Below are 21,014 nucleotides of genomic sequence, written 5' to 3' on the forward strand. Positions count from 1 at the left end.
TTTCTCATTTTAATATTTTTGGGAATGTGCACGAGAGTTTAAGAAAATTCACTAATTGAAATATTTTTGAAATTTTCAATTTGAGGACCACGTTAAACCGAAACAACGTGTTCAAGGAAACTGTGTTCTAAAGTTGCTGCAACCCTTTTTGTGGGGTTTTATTTTCTCACTTAGTCAAGGCTTGAAAATGTGTGTTTAGAATTTATATATACATACTGTGTCATTTTTAATCTTAAGTAACGTCCATTGATATTTTTGAGCAAGCCTTTTTCTATTCATCTTTAAAATTCGAAATACATGTGTTAATTTTGATGCATTTGACATAGATATTTGGTTACTTTAGATAAAAAAGGAATAGCTATATGAATTATCTAAATAGTTACTTGCTAATAAAATTAAACAATTTAAGAGATGAATATTCCCACAGCTAAGCTATATAGAGAAAAATCTCTCACATGAAAATGCGAAGAAGATATCTTAAGTAGTACAGGTACATGTATTTTCAATCGATTGCATAGAATAACAATAATCCCCTTCAAATCTCTCTCTCTCTCTCTCTCTCTCTCTCTCTCTCTCTCTCTCTCTCTCTCTCTCTCTCATAAATTCTAGCTTTTATCTTGTGGGTTATGATTAATTTAAGTGTTATCTTTTTTTTCTTTTTCTTTTTTTTTACATAAACAAGCTTTTAATTAACTGTAAATTACCCGAATTCTCAAGCAGAATATATATAAGAATAAAATTTGATGTCATAACACCAAATTTTATTTGTAGAAAGATACTAATATAATACTTAAGACTATGGGGTCACCGGGACCCACCATCCTTATATTCGAGGGTTTATAATCAAATGTTAAACCAAACAATGCATTTCACCTTACGTATACTTAGACATGTCTATGCTCTCGATGTTTTAATTCGAAATAAATAATAAAGATCGTAAGGTAGGTGATGTTCCATGGTAAAATTTCTTTATTATTTGGAAAATAAAAATCAATTACTGGTAGATGGTTCGGAATGGATACTCTACCTTCCCGCAGTAAAATTAAAAAGAAGTTGCGGCCTATATTAGACAAAGAACACATCTAGATCTCTGCAGCTACATGTAGTATATATATGGTCACCTAGGAAGCCAAATATGTACGTCATAATTTTAAAAATATTGCCAATACAAAACTTAAAAATTCGAAATATTATCTTTATGTTTACATCTAACGCCCTTTAACCTGCGTTTTAATTACTTACTGCTGATTCTTGATTACTTTCTATATTTCCAAGTAAGATTGCTTTTTGTTAACTTTCAAAATAGGTTTTTATTATCGATATTTCGAGATAAAAAGAAATGAACCTTGTCCAAAATTACTCTAAATTTCACAGCGTTTTTGACACTACAGAGGAAAGGCGATTTATAAGCCAATATTTTCCACATGCAGACAGTAACTGTTTTATGAAAATAAAAAAAAACAACAACAATCGTATAGATAAACCATAGGAAGTAGGATTCGCCGCCCCCCCCCCCCCCCCCCCCCCCACTCACACACACCAACACCAACTCCTCTTAAAAATATTTAGTTCCAGGGGTAGATCCAGAATGTGAAGTTAGAGGGGACGTCAGTATAAGACAGGGAGTCTGGAGAGGCCGCTTTGTGGCCTCCATCTGGAGGGTCCAGGGCTAAGTCCTGTTGGTGACCCAGGGGGCAAAGCCGGCCCCGGAAGCTCCAGGATTCTAGAGATTTTGTAGGGTAAAAAGGAAGTCTTTAAATAAACGTTTGAGATATTTCTTCTCGTGATTACCGGTATACTTAAAGTAATAAAATTATTTACAATTTTTAAAGGTTTGTAGATTTAAGACCTACAGTCATCAAATTCCTCTGTCTTGTAGAAATCCAAGAAACATATCCTTTTATTTTTTTTCTTTCGAATGACTGTAAATTAATCAGTTTAAAAACCAAGTTCAATGGGACAATGTAAATTAATGAAGTTTTAATAAAAGATACATGTAACTATATATACCAGCTTATATTATAATAACAATGGAAGAGTCGTTAAAACACTTGTTAGTATAACCAATTACTTAAAGGTGGGTATATGGGTGACTGGTCATATTTGAAACCAAGGACAGCGTAACCAAAATGTTTTTTCCTGGGTTTTTTTAGTTACATCATTGAACACACGCGTTTTCTTCATATTGCACCATTGAAACAGTCTAATGTAGAGAAATCCCCCAAGTTAAAAAAAAAAGATAATTAAGACTCGCAAGTTGTACATTTTCTTTGCCAGAAGGAGTATGATTTAACTTTATTTGGACAATTTTTTCAGGGCTGTGGGGGGGGGGGGGGGGACGCCGGGTGCGACCTCCTTTACTCCGCCACTGATTTACCGCTTATTCTATAAAATGTTTCCCTTTCCAAGTTTTGTGGCATGCAACATAAATGATAATTGATTAATAAGTAAGTAATAGAAAACGTTAGACTTTTATGCATCCCCCATCCTTTGTAATGTTTAGAACTAACCTACATTTTCACTATAATCAAAAAATGGACCCATCAAGTACATCTGATTGAAATTGATTAATAACGATACATGTACATTGATTTCTTTGTTTTAAATGATGGGGTGTATGGGTCGTATTTGACAAAAAACAGAATTCTTAAAAAGTCGAGCTATTCAACGGTAGTATTTTGTACGTAGTTATACATGTATACGTACATTAATTAATGAAGCAAACTATCTAAAAGTTATTTTGATAATCTTGGTTGCAGTTCGCCCTTACTCTTAAATTCACCTCCTTTATATCTAGATATGTCATTAATAAAATGGTAAAAACTTTCCATTTTAATTCATATACATGTAAATATGATTAAATTAGAGCGTATAATACAGCAATGTTACAATATGAACAATATTATATGTTTGCACTGCATTTTATTTAGATTAAATGTCTTGAGTACGACTTTGAGAAAGCTTCAAAGCTTACTCAGAAAATCGCATTTTTGTACTCAGCCGGAGTACGAGTAGGAGTATGAAAAAGTTTTATAACCTCGATATCTTGAGTAGGAGTACGATTTGGAGCACGGAGTACGATTTGGAGTACGAGATCGTACTCAAGAAAGTTTTATAACCTCGGGGCCTGGTCTAGGCAACCTCCGTTTTTGGAGGATAGCTCAATTTCAAGATGGCTGCCAATTTTTACCATATATGGAAAGTTGCTTTGAATTGTGGGTGAAATTATCCTCCATTTTTGGAGGATAGCATGGGTATATTTCATTGGCTTCGTGCATATCTTTAATGGGAAAATTATTCTATGTATAGTATTTTCAAAATATGCTTTGTAAGTATGTACTTCCTGTGCTCAGTTTTACAAATGACATAGACTATTTACAACTTTTTCATTTAATAAAAATCACAAAATGGTGATGTTCATTCCTGATTCAAACATAATTGAATTAATTCACGTTTAGAGACTGTTACATTTACGATGCTGTTTTAATTTGTCTTCTATTTTTAGTTATCCTGTACTGGACCTCTTATTCTATTACCCTTTCTGGTACCCCTCGATACCTGTATATATCCACCTGAGTTTAGGTTTTTGGCTCTCCTTGGACCGGGTAAAATCACCTGCACGTTCTTCCTGATATTATCAGTTTCGTTAGTTCAATAGTCTACTTTTATAATACAGACACGGCTTCTGAGGTGAGTAAACCAATTTACTTATTCATTCTCTTTTTATATTTGTTTATTAAATGGTCCTGGGATAACTTTGTTGTTTCAATGTGTTTTATTTGTAATTTGTATTGTTTGAATTTCTCTTTCGTAAGTTATTCGTTTGTTATGTTCGTTATATAGTTCATTATTTCTTTAGTTATCTATTGTCGTGAGTAGAGTATATTCATAGGCTGCCGTAATTTGAGTAGTAATGTGTATGTCGTGTTTAGTGACTCTACAGTGTAATTGGCAAGTAAATGTCGTTACAGTATTTTAAGTTACGTGTAAAGTAATTTGGTTTATCATTATTTATCGTGAAATGCAAGTAAATGTAATGCAGCGCTGCCACGTGTACCACGTTGTCTCACTGTTATGTACGGTGGGTCATGTGGGTCATTACTTGTATGGAACTTTATGTTTAAGTGTAACTTAATGTTTTTGTTCTGTGTACGCAGGTCCCGAATATCGAATACTGAGTAGTGTTTGTGTACAGGAATGGAGTGACCTGTGAAGTTCAGTGTATCAGTGTCCTGACGACAACTATCAGCCCATGAATTTGTTTCAAATTGCGTGTAATGTAAATTGTGAAAACATTACTTTTGGTGGGTTTTTTTTTTTTTTTTTTTATAAATTCTGGAGGTGATTTGAAGCCTGTCGGCCAGCCCGCAACAGAGACACATAATGGATATCTTGATCTACTATATTGTACATGTACACAGGAAATGTTTGCATACCTTAGGAGCTTTGTAACTCTTATTCTTATTAATACACAGGTCATTTAGTATAATGTAAAATTAATCCGTTCACACAAAAAGACACTGTCAAATTTTATTAATCAAAATGATACCATTTATAAATATGAATTAAACTGAATTATAAAAAAAAATGTGAGAGTCTTCACATAAAATATTTTTCTTTAAAATCAGCCCTGCAATAATTCAAACTTTAATATTTATTAAATATATCAATAAATATAATTATTGACAGCTAAATAAGGTGGTTTTTTATTGTCTACTTATTATAGTTTATGTCCTTTTGTAAAAACAGAGTTAATTGCCCTTCATCTGAAAAGATCCACCAGGGGGCGCAAGCATCTATGCTCCAATTCTGGAGGATAAAATCTATCCTCCAAAAACAGAGGTTGCCTAGACCTGTTAAATGCCCGTACACGGTTGGACAAGCTACTCATTATACTGATAAATTAAGATATCAATAAATCTGATATTTTTTTTAAAATCCTTTAAAACGATATATATTTAACATATCATTGATTTGTAACCCATAAATATGTTCAATACTTAGAATATTTTGACTCAAACAGGCGTATACACATTAAAACCTGCAAATAGTGTCATTTTTTAAAACTTCAAGGCATTTTCTCTCATAGAGTGGGTCTATGCTCCATATTTTTCACATTATCTAAATAAAGTCTAATGGAAAACAAACCGATTTTAATCAACAAAAACGTGGAGAGATGACCCCCTGTACATTAAAAATATCATTTTGTATCCCAACAATTGAACGTGTTGAAAAAATAATACAAGTCGGTAAATTCGTGGCCAAAGTCACACATAACATTTAAACAGCCAACTTTCTTGTGTCTGAAATGGATCAGTGGTTAGAGCACCTGATATAAACTAACCTTATATACCTAGGGTTTTTATGTTATGGGTTCGATACCATCAATATTTAATGCAATATTTTTCTCGTATCATTTGTTGAATATATTAAAAACTTAATATAGTTAGAAATTGTGCTTTTGCAAACTTGTATTATAATATATTTGAATGGATTTAATTGGGAAAAAATAAATTCAAAATGATATTTCGCGACTAAACCGAATGGTCATTTGCGCATCTTATTCCCCCATCTTCTTTAATTTTGTTTTTATGCGGTGCAACAACCTTGCACCACAGGGACATCGTATCCGCTCTACACTCTATGACATATATATAAATAATACACAAGGTGTATCATTTATATAAATATATGTCATAGAGTGTAGAGCGGATACGATGCCCCTGTGCTTGCATTATGGAAAATATACAGTTTACAATACATTGGCGGATTCAGAGGGGGGGGGGGGGGGGCGCATCCGGCGCGCGCCCCCTCTAAAATTTTCAAAATAAAGGTAAATCGTACTCCTTCTGGCAAAGAAAATGTACAAACTGCGAATCTTAATTATCAACTTTTTTGGAACTCATGGGATATCTCTACATGTACATAAACTGATTTCAACGATGTAGTATAAAAAAAAACCCGTGTGTAACGTACATAGAAAGCTTAATTTTAACGTATATTACATGTATTATATGAATATTGACTGGGGTTGAGGGCAACATTGATTATATTATCCCCCGAGGGACGAAATTTTGCCCGACGCGAGGCGGAGGGTAATATTTTCATCCCAAGGGGGAGGGCTAATATTATCAATGTTGCACAAAACACAGTCAACATTTGTTTTGTTATATGTATGAAGAAACAAGCCATTTAAGAAAGTAAATGAAAACAGATCGCTGTAATTTTCTCAGCCTAACATAGAATTCACGAATTCAATTTTGCGCAAAGTTCATTTCCAAAATATACTCGGATTCAAACGGTAACTGGTGATATAACAATATACATGTATTGTATATTACAATGAAATTGGGCACTAGTTATAAAAACCTAATTCGCCCTCTCCCTACATGTTGAACAATAAATACAATATTATTGCAAATATAGAAAGATTATTTTAATTATTTTCTCCTTGGATTCAAATGTGACCAGTCTCTCGACTTAAAGTAATTAGTTTATAATTAACAAGGCAGTGTTGAAAACGACTCTTTACTGTTTATTATACGAGTACAATACAAGCTGGCATGGTTATCTTTTTTCAACTTCAAAAACATCGTCCTATTGAACTTGATCTTTTTAAACTGACTAATTTACAGCCATTCGTAAGAAAAAAGTAAAAAGAAATGTTTCTTATATTTCTGTATGGCAGAGGGTTTTGCTGTGATTTTGCAGGTCTTATATTTACAAACGTTTAAAAAAATCGTCCCCTTTCAAATTCTAATTAAGAAATACAACTAAACAGTTATAAAATTTTCGTGCATTTGATGATTTCAGACAAAAAGTTTTGATGCCATAATCTCATTTAATATCGCATGTTTTTGGTTAATCACTGATTTTATCAATGCTTACTCTAAAAAGAATCAAAGTACTGAAAATACTTAAAGCCGGGCTCTTCAGCTCAAGATGCAGACACGTGTATTCCCATATTCAATTATTTAATTTTGGTTATTGTTAAAAAAAGGTTAGCTTTAAAATCTACAATTACTCTTTAAAATAAAAATTCTAGAAATGTAGTCAAATGAAAATATAGTTCTGTTTGTTATGAAGATAAGTGAATAAATGGGCTATAATGCCCCCAGTGGCAAGGATCGATAAAAAGAAACGAAAAGTAAAAACTTCATTAAATAAAAAACAAATAAAATGCGTTCTCAGCTACGCATGTTTTCCAAAGTATTGGTCTATTTAGAACTCTTTAAGCTTGATAGGAACTAGTCAGAATTTTTCCATGTGTAAATATGCGTCTACTCAAATCGTGGGACGGTTTTACTGATACAACAGCGTGTACATATCAGTGGGATTTACAGAAACAGAACTAAGGTATACAATCAATGTGCAATTATATTTTAAAAGTAATCAGCAAAAATTATCTTCTAATGTAAACCAAAATTTTCTACCTATCAATTACAGTTTTAGAACAGTGAAAATTCTCTTAAAAATCATTTTTAATCGTTACATACTCGACATTTACATTTTTACTAAACACCAAAAACCAAATAGAAGTCCATACTTTAATGCCTCTAGAAAAATATTTGTGAGGTCTTGGCTCCGTCAGAATCTTTGGATAGTACGAGCATTAAAGAGACAGGTATGGGCCACAAGACTGTGTGTTTGAAAAAACTTGTTAACAAGCATTAACAAGAATGCTTAACATGTCCATTTTTAAATATAAAAAAACATGGCTTTTTATAAAAATACTTTATTTTCAAAGAGTTACAGTATAAAATTTCTTCTATGTACATTGTGTAAGTTTTCAGTCCCTATTTTACAGCAATATGCATGTAACAAATGTAACAACACAACACAAATACATTTGATACATAGTAAAATTCTACGAACAAGCATTTTCCCGAGTTAATTCACACACCTCTTATCCATAGGGTTCTCTATTATGAACAAACATCATTCACACATCATACACATTAATTACGATATTTAGTAATAATGATGACTAAATGGTTATAAGACTACATGCAATATGAAATACCCGGAATATATAAGACAAGGTGAGAACGTTTCCATAAATAAACATTTAAACAAAATAACCAAATAAACAAATTAAACCGTATCTACATGTAAAAAATAAACAATCAAAAGAAATATATCTTAACCTTAAAAGACTATTTTATTAGAAATTTTAGCCATGCAAGAGGCATTCAGCTATTAATTTAAGCTTGTAATTTGGCATGAGGGAGAAAGAATCTAGGCATATGAGATTCATTTTCTTGGTGATGGCTATTAAACTTGTGTCGTAATTTAAGAATGGCACATGACATGGCAAGACATGCCACTAACAAAATAAAAACAAACACCGACATGACTATGATGACGATCAGGATCTCCTGGGAGCGGAAGCATGTCTTCTCTTCACTGGGGGGTTCTGGAAAAAAATTCAAAACATGGCTTTTATTACAAAATAAATGAAAACATTAATATTATGCACAAATTTGATCGGAATTAGGATTTTGAAACTTGAATCTTGGCGCATCTCAATCTGTCTTTAACAGTAAAAGATATTCTATGATAATATTTAGTTTATAAACAATAAATACGATTAAAGTATAAGTTATAAAACGTTGTTTGTATATTATTTCTTTTCGACTCACCCGTTGTTGGTGATGGCGCCGCTGTGCTGCTACCAACTTTGTCTTTACGCCATTGTGTTTCAAATGGATCAACCACCGAGACTATTGCAGAGAAGGTCTTCTCTTGTAATTCCTCGGATGCTGATCGTCGCTTCCTTCGCACAGTTTCTGGTACCTCTGCGGGGTTATCTACATTTGTTTCGGCGGGTGTATCTACAGGTGTTTCAGCAGGGGTATCTACAGGTGTTTCAGCAGGGGTATCTATAGGTGTTTCGGCGGGAGTTTCTGCAGGTGTCTCCGCTGGTGTCTCAGCAACACCCTCGGTTTCTCCCCCAGCGGGTATAAGTTCATCTGTAGCTCCACATCTCTACAAACGAAGATATACAGTGTATTCATTGATTGAAATTGCACCTTTAGATTTTAGCATATTTATGCCAACTCCAAAAAGCGTTCTGAAAGTATTGTACAAATAATACCTGCCCATCCCCACCCCCCCCCCCCTCCCCCCGGATACCCTTAGCATTCATTAGGAGAACGTTGGGGAAAATATGTTTTTTAATGAAAAACGTAAGTGAAAAATCGGAGTCTTTTAAAATTAATTTCTTGATCACCTGTTGATCGATATTCTGAACAAAACTCAAATTTGATCTGTTGTATTTCTTTAAAAAGCTACACAGCAAGTTTCAAATCAAGTCTCATAAGAGAAAACAATAAGAGAAAACTAAGTTTGGACGGAATGACGAACAGGGATTAAGAGCAGTGTTAAGAAAAACTGCAAACTACGACTGTAGTAACTTCAATACAACTTACAGGTTGACATTGCTCTTCTTCTCCTTCTTTGCAAATCTTGACTTGACAGTTGAAAGCTACATTTCCTGTGCTCTTGAATTTGAAAGCATAGATTTGTAACACGGCTGCCGATACAGTTCCTCCATTAAATGGGTGCTGGATTTCTGTTAGCGTTTGGCCATTTGTGTTCACCATGATAGAGGCACCAGCATCTGTTGGGCAACTGAGAATGGGTCGAAAATTACATTCAGAACAGAACATAAAGGAATGATCGCTTTGGTTCTTAATATATATATATATATATATATATATATATATATATATATATATATATATATATATATATACTTACCCCTTTTCTAGGAATTCGAAACTACTTCCTTGATCAGGTCTGGTATCATTTGCTACACATTTCTCCATTCTCAAAGATTTGTACACTACAAAGGAAAATTTAAAAAATGAAATGTATTTTCTTAACATGATATAACATTTCAATAATTTGAGAAATACAAGCTATAAAATAAATGAACAGGTTAAAAAGCAAAGAAACAACAGAGATGCTGTGTTTGCGTAAAATTCACGTGTCATTTTCATAAAAAAAACGTGGATTTTTTACCTGTATGTAATTATAGTAAACCAATTTTAAGTAGTAAATACAAATGCAGAATAAAGCAAACGTTAATTAAATTTGAATACGCATTTTATTTTAAAAAAAAAACTTGTCAACGAATTAAATATTAATCAAATATTCATATACTTTTAAATAGAAAACTAAATAAAACACAGCAACTGATTTGCTACTAGAAGTTTAATTATCGCTAGGCGCGGATAGTTTTCTAGCCCTTTGTTTTGCTAACAAATACTGTATATATAACCGCTACTTTTGCTTTGTTTTAATGTTTATCCCAATCATCTACAATTTAAATGGTGCCGTCAATTAAAAACATAAAATTATTCATCGAAGCAAGAACTTTGAGAAAATCTATTCTTGAGAGATATTGTCTTAAAGTGTTGGCGGTGTCATGTCGTAAATTTTGAATTTACAGGGTGGCAATTGCAACTACATAATTTACAACATGTTGTTAAATTTTTCTCAACTTCCACTCCGTAAATTCAAAATCAAGAGAGGAATGAAGCACTTGTGTGCATTTCTAACGCTGGTAGAATACTGTGTGGAGATCTAATCTTTACTTTCAGAAATAATTTCTGTATCAATCTTGATTTGTATTGGTAACAAACTACCCCACCAAGTAAGTAGAATTTAATATTCCCCCAAAATGCACATATTTTTCAAATTAGCCTCTCTTATACGAGAGCTGCAACGCAGTTAGTGATTGGATGCTATTTATATCTAGCCCCGATTTTGAACTATTTTCGGAAAGTAGTAGAGAGCCAAATCTTGGTGGTTTTTGTTAGTTAGAATATACACGATTTTGTCATAGTTACCACACACTAATCTACTGGTACGTACCAACGTAGGAGATATACAAGGTATGCTTTAAACTGACGCTTTGGATGTAGGGATAATGAGAACCCGCATACTGGCCTATAGTTGAGTAAAACATGTATTGGTGTTGGCTTAAAACACTTTAATCGGAATTACGAATTTGTGCACCTATGGACCCTATGCCGTTTAAACCTCGATTTTATAATTAACACTAGAAAGCTGATTGTGAAATGCATTCTTTAATTTTTACCCTATTTATTATGGTTATGTCTTTATACCCATTCCCAGGCCCTCATAGGTCCCTACCTACTTCCGGCCTAAGATTTTCTTTTCGAGAAAGTGAGGTGAAGTGCTTTTATTACCATTTCTGAAGGTTTTAAACGGCATATATCTAGCCTGTGTCAATGATAGGCGTGAGTGAAATACATGCAGTTTTAATACACTGCTCATTCTCACCTGTTTCGTCATCCAGGTAAAATCGAAGTTTGATGACGTCACCGACATTAACAGTGCCAGTGAGATTAGCATCATCTTTGTCGAGTACGTTCATTCGGACTGGGGAATAAGACTCGTCCTTCTTATCCTTCTGCAAATCTTTCCTGTATAAAAATATCATTATTTTAAAAATATATTGTTGGCATGGAATAAATGCATTTCTTATAGGTGGTCATCGATTTACTCATTATGATAAAAATTTTCTAAAAATTTTAAGAATTGATGTTTATTTCAAGAATTCAGTTATGAAAAACCATTTTCAAATTCAATCATATTTTGATATAATCGAATTTCATTACGAAACTCTTACGGATGTACATTTTTACCGGGTAAATAGTCTCGAAAATGACCACGATTTCACGATCCTCTTAAACCAACGGTAGCAGAGAACAAAGTCAATACTTACGATTTATCGAGGTCGACTTGGTCCAGCCTGGTCCCCAGGGTGAAGTTATTGCTGGAGTGGACACAGACGAAGGTCAGCTGTTCATCGAAGTCCGTGATGAACATTGTGCTGTACGTTTTGACGACGACGGACGTGTACACGGAATCTCCATTCTGTCGGAGAATAAAAAACATAGGACTTATGTCAATACACGTACTACAAGATCATGCTGAATTTGTCAGCATGTGTACTGTTTACGAAATAATACTTTCATTTTATATTTACCTACAAATATTTAGCCTGCAGTGAATAGATTGTACAGGTATATAATTATGTTAGTCTCTTTTAGTCATTTGATTCTGTGGTACATGTATACAAACATTGAACAAAGAACAATGTTGAGGTGAAAAGCTTATTTAATTGAAACAAAGTTAAAAAAGGAACTCATCGATCAGAATTACATGTATTTATTTGATTATAACTAGTGCTCCAAGTTTTAACTTGATGGCTTTTTTTAAAAAATACATTGTAGATGTATTTCTCGACGAAACATATTGAATCACTGTAATACAGCTACAGGTTCCTTCTATTTGCACAGATTAAGGAATAAAGAATCGTGATTCTTTGAGTATAATGAGATGATCAAACACTGAAGGGGCGTTATCATACTTTTTACCAGCCCCCCCCCCCAAAAAAAAATATATATCAAAATTTAATAATTATCTACCTCATTTTCAGTGACATTCAAGGTTGCATCTACGCATGCGCTGCTTCTGTCAAATGGAATGGTGAATTTGTACGGTACATAACCGTCGTCCCGGGGGGTATCAGCCTTAAATTGGCATTCCTCGGGCGCCATGTCATCCGTGGCTTCGCTAGACTGAGTTGAGTAGATCTCTCCTCCAAAACCAGTGGGGACAATGACCGTGATGTCTGTACCCTCCCCACGACACGTCATGGAAGCTGGATGAAAAAACAAACTCGATATAATCACAGTCATATATCGTTGTTTTGTCCACAGAATTCACCTTTTTCTATTTCATAATACGAGGATGGAAATCCATCCCAAGGAATTTTTTTTAAAATTATCAATCCACAAAAATGTCCCTCTTAAATTTAAAAAGAATCCATATATTACAGTAAAACACGGTATTAGTGAACACATTTATAATGAATTGACGCTTACAGCAAAGCGATTTTCATTCCCCTTGACTTTATAACAAATTACGCTTAGAACAAAGCAAAATGCCCGTCACTGGGGCTTCGTCGTTATAGGTGTTAGTGTTATATATATATATATATATATATATATATATATATATATATATATATATATATATATATATATATATATATATATATATATATATATCATAGACATCATCATCATCATCATCATCATCAAATCATATTTCAGTAGAAAACAGTTTATATACTTACAGAGCGCCGTGTCACATTTGTCTCCAATATAATCCTCTGTACAGAAGCATTTGTCGGTATCAAAACATATACCTCCATTTCTACAGTTTGCCGTATTGTCATCAGCACATTTCGTTGCTGCAGTGTGAAAAATTTTGAATTTCATGAGAAGAGTAGCAAATTTAAAATACTATGAAATTCAGCAAAAGTTTTTAGTGCTATAATTGTACAGCATTTTACGTACCCGTCTCTAGCCCACAGTTATATCCTTCAAAGCCCTCGACACAAGCACACTCCCCTGAGTCACTGTTACAGGTTCCGCCGTTCAGACAGCCCCCCGTCAGTTTATTACGGCAATGCCATTTTGCAAATACTGTATTGTAAAACATGTCAAAAAATAAATATACTAGTAAACAGTGTATCCTCTCTCTCTCTCTCTCTCTCTCTCTCTCTCTCTCTCTCTCTCTCTCTCATGTCTCATTTATTATTCTAGTAACCTGATTACAAACACAAATCGTTATGGTGCTATCCTATTCTTAGTATACATGTTTATCAGGTAAATACAATTTTTTCGTGGGATGAAAAAAAACCCCAAATAACCTACATTTTCAGATCTAAGAGGCATATTTAGTTTTGCTATAAATTATGTGGCGTGAAATCAACATTAACTTACCTATACATGTACATATTTAAAAATATTCAAGATGAAGAATGTTTATTTTATGACCCTAAATGTCAAATTTCAAGGCCATTAAAAGTTCAAGGTCAAATAGACCATATCGATTAGATTGATCATTCTATAATCTGGTCAGACGCCGGAATGTGGTTTTTAAAACACGTGATTCGGATTATAAAGACTGACTAAATAAATTAATAAAGTCAATTATTTTACAGGTAATTATCTAATTCGCCAGTCTAATTTAATATTAGAAGTTATGAATATCATAACTTTCTTCCTTATACTTTATATAACATTTGATATATCTCACAATAAAGTATTTTGTATTATATAACGTGTAAATTAGTGGTTAAATTCCACATCAAACTCTTCTGTGAGGGAGATAGAAAAGGAATACACAATAGTACCACCTCATCCTAGACTCGTAAATAATAGCCAGTAAAACTTACCATTGTTTACACAAATGATTAATCCAACAATCAGAATTCCCTTTATCTTCATCGTATTATTCCTACAAAAAAAATTAAGATGGAATGTAAAGGTAGGATAACAGTCAGTTAAGACAGAAGATCAGCATATATATGAATCAGTGACGTTCTGTGCACTTTACTTTTATATTCACTCTATGTGCAACCTTTCTGAAAGTAAAAAAATAATGAGTTTTTAAAATGAATTATTAATCATTCAAATTCCTGAGGAAGGCGTTTTCTAACTGTGTCTGCATTTTCATGTGAATTAAAACTATTGTTGTTTTTTTTTAGGCTTAATTTCTGTATATAGCTATCTTAATGGAGTTTTTTTTTCATTATCAGAGTCAAAGGTGATAAATAGTTAATTTCATCATGATGCACAATATGAAAGATGAGGACACGTCGACATTCTACAAATATCCTCGATAGGAATTGAAAATCCACGCTACAACCTAATGTAAGCTTTGCTCTAATGTTAGTAAATTAAAAGTTGTTTAAATATGTGAACGTATTTTTCATTTGACAAAATGTTCTGCATGGAATAGCTATAATGTTTTGTAGTTTGTCGTTTATTGAATGCAAGTAAAACACATATCTCGTCAAGCTTTAATTTCTTTATTTCAAACCAATAAAAATTTTGATTTTCAATTATTCTGAATGTAAGACATGTTGTTACGTTACGTTAACCAAATAATTTGTTTTAGGTGTCTATGAAATCAGGTATAGGGCCAATCACACATAGAGTGACCACGCCTAGGTCTGATGTCTGGGTCCCTGTACCTATAAGCAGAGTGTCAGAAAACAATTTGTCGTTACTCCCACATCATTAACATAATAATGGGGAATATGACAGCCTTTCTCCGGTTCTGACTGCAAATGTGATATGTTGCTTTTGTGCAATCAAAATTGGTCAGTTTTGTTTCACATTACTGCTTCTTTTTTTTAACTTAAATATTATTAATAATTTACAACAACTATCTCTCTCTCTTTCTCTCTCTCTCTCTTTTCTCTCTCTCTCTCTCTCTTAATGAATAAAAGTTTTTTGATACACAACAAACAATGTAATTTACAAAGAAATATTGATATTCATCGTAAATATGATGTAGCTAATCATTATTCCTACACTAAACACCAACTGAATTTGATTTAGAAAATTAATTTGAAAATGGTTAGTAATGAATCATCGTCACAAAACAATTCATTAATGTAAAAAAAAAAAATTAATAATATCCTGTTTATAACCATAACTTTCATCATGTTTTGGTGTTAACGACAGAAGTCCTAATTCTATATGAAAAAAAATATTTCGTGAAAGTGAAGAATCTTTGAATCAATAGTTAAAGAACTTATATTTTAATTTAAAAAAAGCAAAAAGATATGGATCAAACTAATATTTTTTTGTTCAGAAATGTTTAAATACAGAGTATATCTTTTGATTAAGTGTGTAAGATTGTGTGCTGATAATAACGTATAGTGTATATATATATATATATATATATATATATATATATATATATATATATATATATATATATATATATATATATATATATATATATATATATATATATATATATATATATATATATATATATATAGAATATATTTATAAAACTTACTATGGTGTATAGTCCCTGAGGTTAAAACCCTTGCTGTTACTTTTACACGCTCGTGTGAACTTCTAAACGAATGTTCCAAGTCTCTTATCCTTATAAAACCTAATGTCCACACTGTCGCCCTACAATGATGAATCGTGCCCACAACCTCTTAATAATTTTGAAATTCAAATGAGCGAAGGCTTGCATGATCGATCGCGCGTCATTCCACGTTTTCAACAAGTCATTCCTATATTTCAGTGTGAAGAAAAAAAATTATGAATGACACACATATTTTCTTTGGACATGATAAAAAATGGTAATTAAAATGCGGATGCTTCTAGACCAAGGGGTCTTTAAATGCAGAATTTCCTTTGTAAAAATATGTTAAAAACGATAGTTTGTTTTCCCCCAAAAATAATAATGATCAAAATATACTTAAGGTATAATTCAGGTAGTTTTTCCACAAACATGTCGGCATATGAACATATACGTAGATATTAAATGTAAATGTAATATCGGATTTCCCTTTAAAGAGCCTCTTTTCGTTCATTTACCTTTTTCACTGATTATAAATGCAATTAACCGACGTAATCCAAAATGTCAGATCGACGTTTAGTAATTTGTTGATCGGAGTTCTGTTATCACATCTACTTCCTGAAAACATGCAGCCACAGCAAGAGGACTGCGCCCATTATGAGTGGATTGAAAAGAATAAACGTATTTGTTGTTTTTTCACTCAGGAGTTCCGTCTAGTAAATGTCTGAATATAATTTGACATTTATCCCACAGTTTTATTAATTACCTTTTTTAACACTAATTTTAGCAAGCTACGCGTTTTTAGGAAGATAACAAAACAGCGTACTTTTTTAATTCTTAGTTTTCATGGAAAGTTTTCGAGATCCAATGATTATGTGATATACCGAGTTTAATTTTGACGGAATAATGTTATTTGATTATTGTAAGTACATTGTGAAATGTTTTTTCTTAAAGTCTAACGAAACAGCATTTTCATTTCATTATTCCATTCAGATTTGCCAAATATCTTCATGTAGTAACATGTCACTTATTGCTATTAGTTTTATATTTATAATGGCAAGTACAAAACACGGTTCTTTGAGGAAAATATGTGCTTTTATTAGAAAAATAAATAAAAAATGCTCCCCAGGTTAGAACCCCCATACTTCACATTTGTATTAACGAGTCAGAGTTGTATATGGTTTCTCTCTCTCTCTCTCTCTCTCTCTCTCTCTCTCTCTCTCTCTCTCTCTCTCTCTCTCTCTTTCTCTCTCTCTCTCGCTTACGCATGCATTGTTAATTATTAAGAAATACCACATATTATATCATTATAATCTCTGTGTACCATTGTGCAGTGGTGTTGAGATTGAAATAAATGAATGAATACATTGAAGGTTTAACTACAAGAGATCTAGACCTAAATAAAATCTTAGAGTTAATTTGTAGAAGTTATGAGAAACATTTTCAGACGCTTTTTAATTGTATCTTTGAATAACATCGTTCGCAAAATTCGCATTTTTAAATGCTTTCCTTCACCATAAATAAATATTTGTTAACACCAGCTGCAGTATTTGTATTTTTCTTAAATTTGTTGAATTGAACCACAAAAAATGTTCATCGCAGTAAAACTAATACTGAATGTTAGTGGCTGAAAATCACTCACTCCTGCAGCCTCGAAACTATGTGCGCGAAAAATGATTCCCTCGAATATCTAAAAACCACGTTGTACTGAATACATAGATATGTAACTTCATTTACATATACGAGGGTTGTTCGATATGTAATGTGTATTATACTACATGCATATTTCAAGCATTCGACTCGAGAAGTGAAATGAATATTATATATCTTTAAAGTATTCTCCGCGGGTTGAAATACATAATTTCAATCTCTGAATCCATTTCTGAAATAAAAATGAAATGCGTCATGGGAAAATTGATAGAAAAAGTCGCGTGGGGCTAGATCCGGAGAGTGTGGTGTGTTTGGCAAGACGGTAGCCTTCCCCGACTTTAGAAATGCTTCACAAGCTCAGACGTGATATGGCATTATCGTAAAGTAGACGAACATGCCTAAATCCTGGCACGACGGGCGTCGTTTATGACAATATTTCCTGAGCTTTTTCAGTATAACATATGGGTAAATAAATACCTATTTGTACGGCTATATCATCATGAGAAGAATATGCAATAAGAAGGAACCTTCTTTGGTTCTTTTGGCAACTACAGGCCATCTACCGTGTACAATTAGCCATATTTTGTTTCCAATTTTTCTTAATGGTTCGAAAAAGTTAACAAATGTGTCGTCACCAGTAACAATATTTGCAAATTGTCTTTGATTTTGAATTTGGAAATATAGCAAATTGCGTAGCGGTTTGTTTTCGTACCTGTTTTTTATCATGTCAATATTCACGATATCCATCTGGCAGAAATCTTTCATACTTTCAAAATACGCTTGAACATGAAATGTATCCGCGATAGCGATATGCCAACAGCTTTGGCAATACCACGAATCGTGTATCTGCCATCGCTCTCAGTTATTTCCCTGACTTTTGAGACATTTGCCTTTCTTGTTACAGTCACAGGTCGGCAAGATTTTGCTGCATCTTTGACGGACCCTGTGTCAGTCAGAAATTTCTTTCTTCAACTACGAACTGTCTCTAATAATACCTTATCAGACCCATAAACTTCTACAAATCAGTAACAATCTGAATTACCGAATGACCGAGTTTTGTGCGAACTTTTATATAAGCTCTGATTTCTTCAATAATCTCTACCCGTTTCCTTACAATTTTTACAACAGTGGTCAACGACTGGCTCTATTGAAATGACTATAAGGTTTAAACAAAGTACCGAAGTACTCACGGGAGTTGATTTTATCCACTATTATTTATTTTAAAATGAAAAATATGTAAAGCAAGACGTGTCTTAGCTGTATTTGAATTAACCACATTATTTGTTTTAATACAAATACCAAAAATAATTCTGAGAAAACCCAATATAAAACATATTGTGTAATATTTAAAAATAGAAGTAATTCCATCTACCTATGTATTAGTAATCGAAACATTTTCGCGAAATTACATGGATCTAAGCGATATTGAACTCCTGTCGTTCAACCAGACGCTCGGCTGTCTCCGTAAATGTCCAACAAGCTGAAAGAGAAACAAAGAGACTCTTTGCTAGCTAGCGATTTATGGAGACAGTCGAACGTCTAGTTGAACGAGAGTATATTGAACTCTGGCGTAGGAAAACAAACTACTACAAAAAGATCTAAAATGTTCGTAGCATTTAAAATTTGACTTTTTCGAAGTATTTGTAAATAAGTTTTTGAAAGAAATGCTTCTGAAGATTCATTACATAGAATTTTCGATTATTTCCAAGTACTATCTCTTGTCAGTGGTGATGATTTGTGCCTAATAGGTCCAAACACTTTTTCACTTCCGGTTTGCAAGGGTGACTGCATAGGAGAGTTCATTGAAATCAACTCCCCAAAATAGCTCTAGGCTTCTGTTCATACCATTGAAAGATATTGAATAGTACAGCTGTACAAATATACTACTAGTATTACAGGTTTTAGATGGAATTGATCATCAAAGTCTTCTTTACTTTTTAACCTAAAAATGGAAAGATGGAAACAGTTTTAAAACGTCCCATGTGATTCCCGATTGTTGAAATTCGGCGAGTCATCATTTGAAAAAAAAAACCTGGTTCAGAAGAGTAAAATGACATTTGTGACATTTAATTCCGAGATAAAATTGCCTATAAAGTCGCAAAATGGAGAATAAAATGGTAAGGTAGCAGTTAGGTTTGTACATAGTATATGGTGGCAATTTCGTTTTAGTTTTAGATGGCAATTTAGTACAAGTGAATAAATTTGCTGCTATAGGTCTTCAACTACATAAACTTTATGTTAAACATTTCTAGAATTTTTCTCCAAGGTAACAATGATGGCAAGCTAGTGAAAATGTAAATCTTTAGAAAATACGTTCTTAGAAGTTGTGGGTCTGCCATAAATGTTACTATACATTTAACCTTCTCAGAAATGTTTTCGAGTTGACGTGTTTGTCATGTCATGACTGCATGGGAATGCGCAGTCAATATGCAAATCACTTCCGGGCAAGGCGCTGTGCATAATCTTTAGTTTTTGTTATTAAAATTTGCATATTTTCATGTTTGTGTTCGTAACGCGTGCATAAACTTCCTGTATGCTTCTACAAAATTAATGATTGTATCACAGTTTATCAATATATACGGTTAAATATTATTTTCGTAAAGGTGTTATCAGTGATAGATACATTGAGTAAAAAAAACAAATACTAGTACCTCTTTTTACGAATCTTCGTAAACTCGGACAGCTTTTATAGGTGTGCTTTCATGGATTGGTTTCAGTCAAAGTGTGTTCTATGGTTTCAAACACACGTGTATGGATTATACATCAGTCATGACGAATTGCAATCGATAGATTTTTGCAGTGTTAGTGACAATCATGTCTGATCATAATCTATTTAGCTGATAATTAGACACCAATTTTAACTGGCCAGATTACCTGTAGAATAATAAAGTTATGAAATTCTTAGCGTTCAAAAAACTGATACAAAATGGACGTACTCATAAGATGTGATTGTCTCATCTAATGAAACTCGGATCTTTTAAGCAGACATATAATGTCATTACAATGTTAGTGTACAGCTAAAACTGGACGTTGAAAAGATGCTATGAAGAAAAAGGCCTAAACTACGGTGTCCGGATAGGGCCCTTTGCAAAAGTCTATACTATGAAATGGCGAAGTTGAAAATTTGACTTGGATATAAACTTTGTTGGTCACATGATCAAATGTGAAGACCGATGGATTGATTATTGAAGCTTTTAGACCTCTTTCTCAGACGCCTTTACATTCTCTTTTAAGAAACGTTGATCATATTGAAAACGATTCTATCTTCAGTCAGTTTCAACCTTTTCTTGTATATTTTTCTGTTTATTCTAAGACACTTTATTCTGCAAATAGAGTCTAGTTTCTCGGAATGAAATGCCCCCTATCAATCATGGGAAAGTCGGCGAGACTTAACCATCGTGAATCGTGACACAGACATCGCCCTA

The 21,014-nt window shown here is 33.0% G+C and overlaps 1 protein-coding gene across 2 annotated transcripts; it reads right to left on the reverse strand.

The window, feature by feature from the left end:
- Positions 1 to 7,723: 7,723 nt before the first annotated feature.
- Positions 7,724 to 20,258, reverse strand: LOC128190255 (EGF-like domain-containing protein 2). 2 transcript variants are annotated; one of them, XM_052862245.1, is made up of 11 exons: positions 20,241 to 20,258; positions 14,285 to 14,346; positions 13,401 to 13,529; positions 13,178 to 13,294; positions 12,465 to 12,700; positions 11,759 to 11,910; positions 11,314 to 11,456; positions 9,763 to 9,847; positions 9,432 to 9,633; positions 8,643 to 8,988; positions 7,724 to 8,416 (listed from the first exon to the last, which is right to left on the reverse strand). In XM_052862245.1, exons 2-11 carry the CDS (start codon positions 14,334 to 14,336, stop codon positions 8,205 to 8,207), a joined length of 1,674 nt encoding a protein of 557 aa, XP_052718205.1. In that variant the 5' UTR covers positions 14,337 to 14,346; positions 20,241 to 20,258; the 3' UTR covers positions 7,724 to 8,204. The 2 variants fall into 2 exon arrangements, with proteins under 2 accessions (XP_052718205.1, XP_052718194.1); XM_052862234.1 differs by lacking the exon at positions 20,241 to 20,258 and adding an exon at positions 15,925 to 16,047.
- Positions 20,259 to 21,014: the final 756 nt, after the last annotated feature.

Source organism: Crassostrea angulata, chromosome 1, assembly GCF_025612915.1.
Source record: "Crassostrea angulata isolate pt1a10 chromosome 1, ASM2561291v2, whole genome shotgun sequence".
NCBI classification, from domain to species: domain Eukaryota; kingdom Metazoa; phylum Mollusca; class Bivalvia; order Ostreida; family Ostreidae; genus Magallana; species Magallana angulata.

Excerpts from the sequence above, each read along its gene's own strand:
- LOC128190255 (XM_052862245.1), bottom strand. The coding sequence starts at position 14,336 with ATGAAGATAAAGGGAATTCTGATTGTTGGATTAATCATTTGTGTAAAC. Across the intron at positions 12,701-13,177 it reads CAAATGTGACACGGCGCTCT|CTTCCATGACGTGTCGTGGG; the intron begins GTAAGTATATAA and ends TTTTTCATCCAG. Across the intron at positions 11,457-11,758 it reads CAAGTCGACCTCGATAAATC|GAAAGATTTGCAGAAGGATA; the intron begins GTAAGTATTGAC and ends ATTTTTATACAG.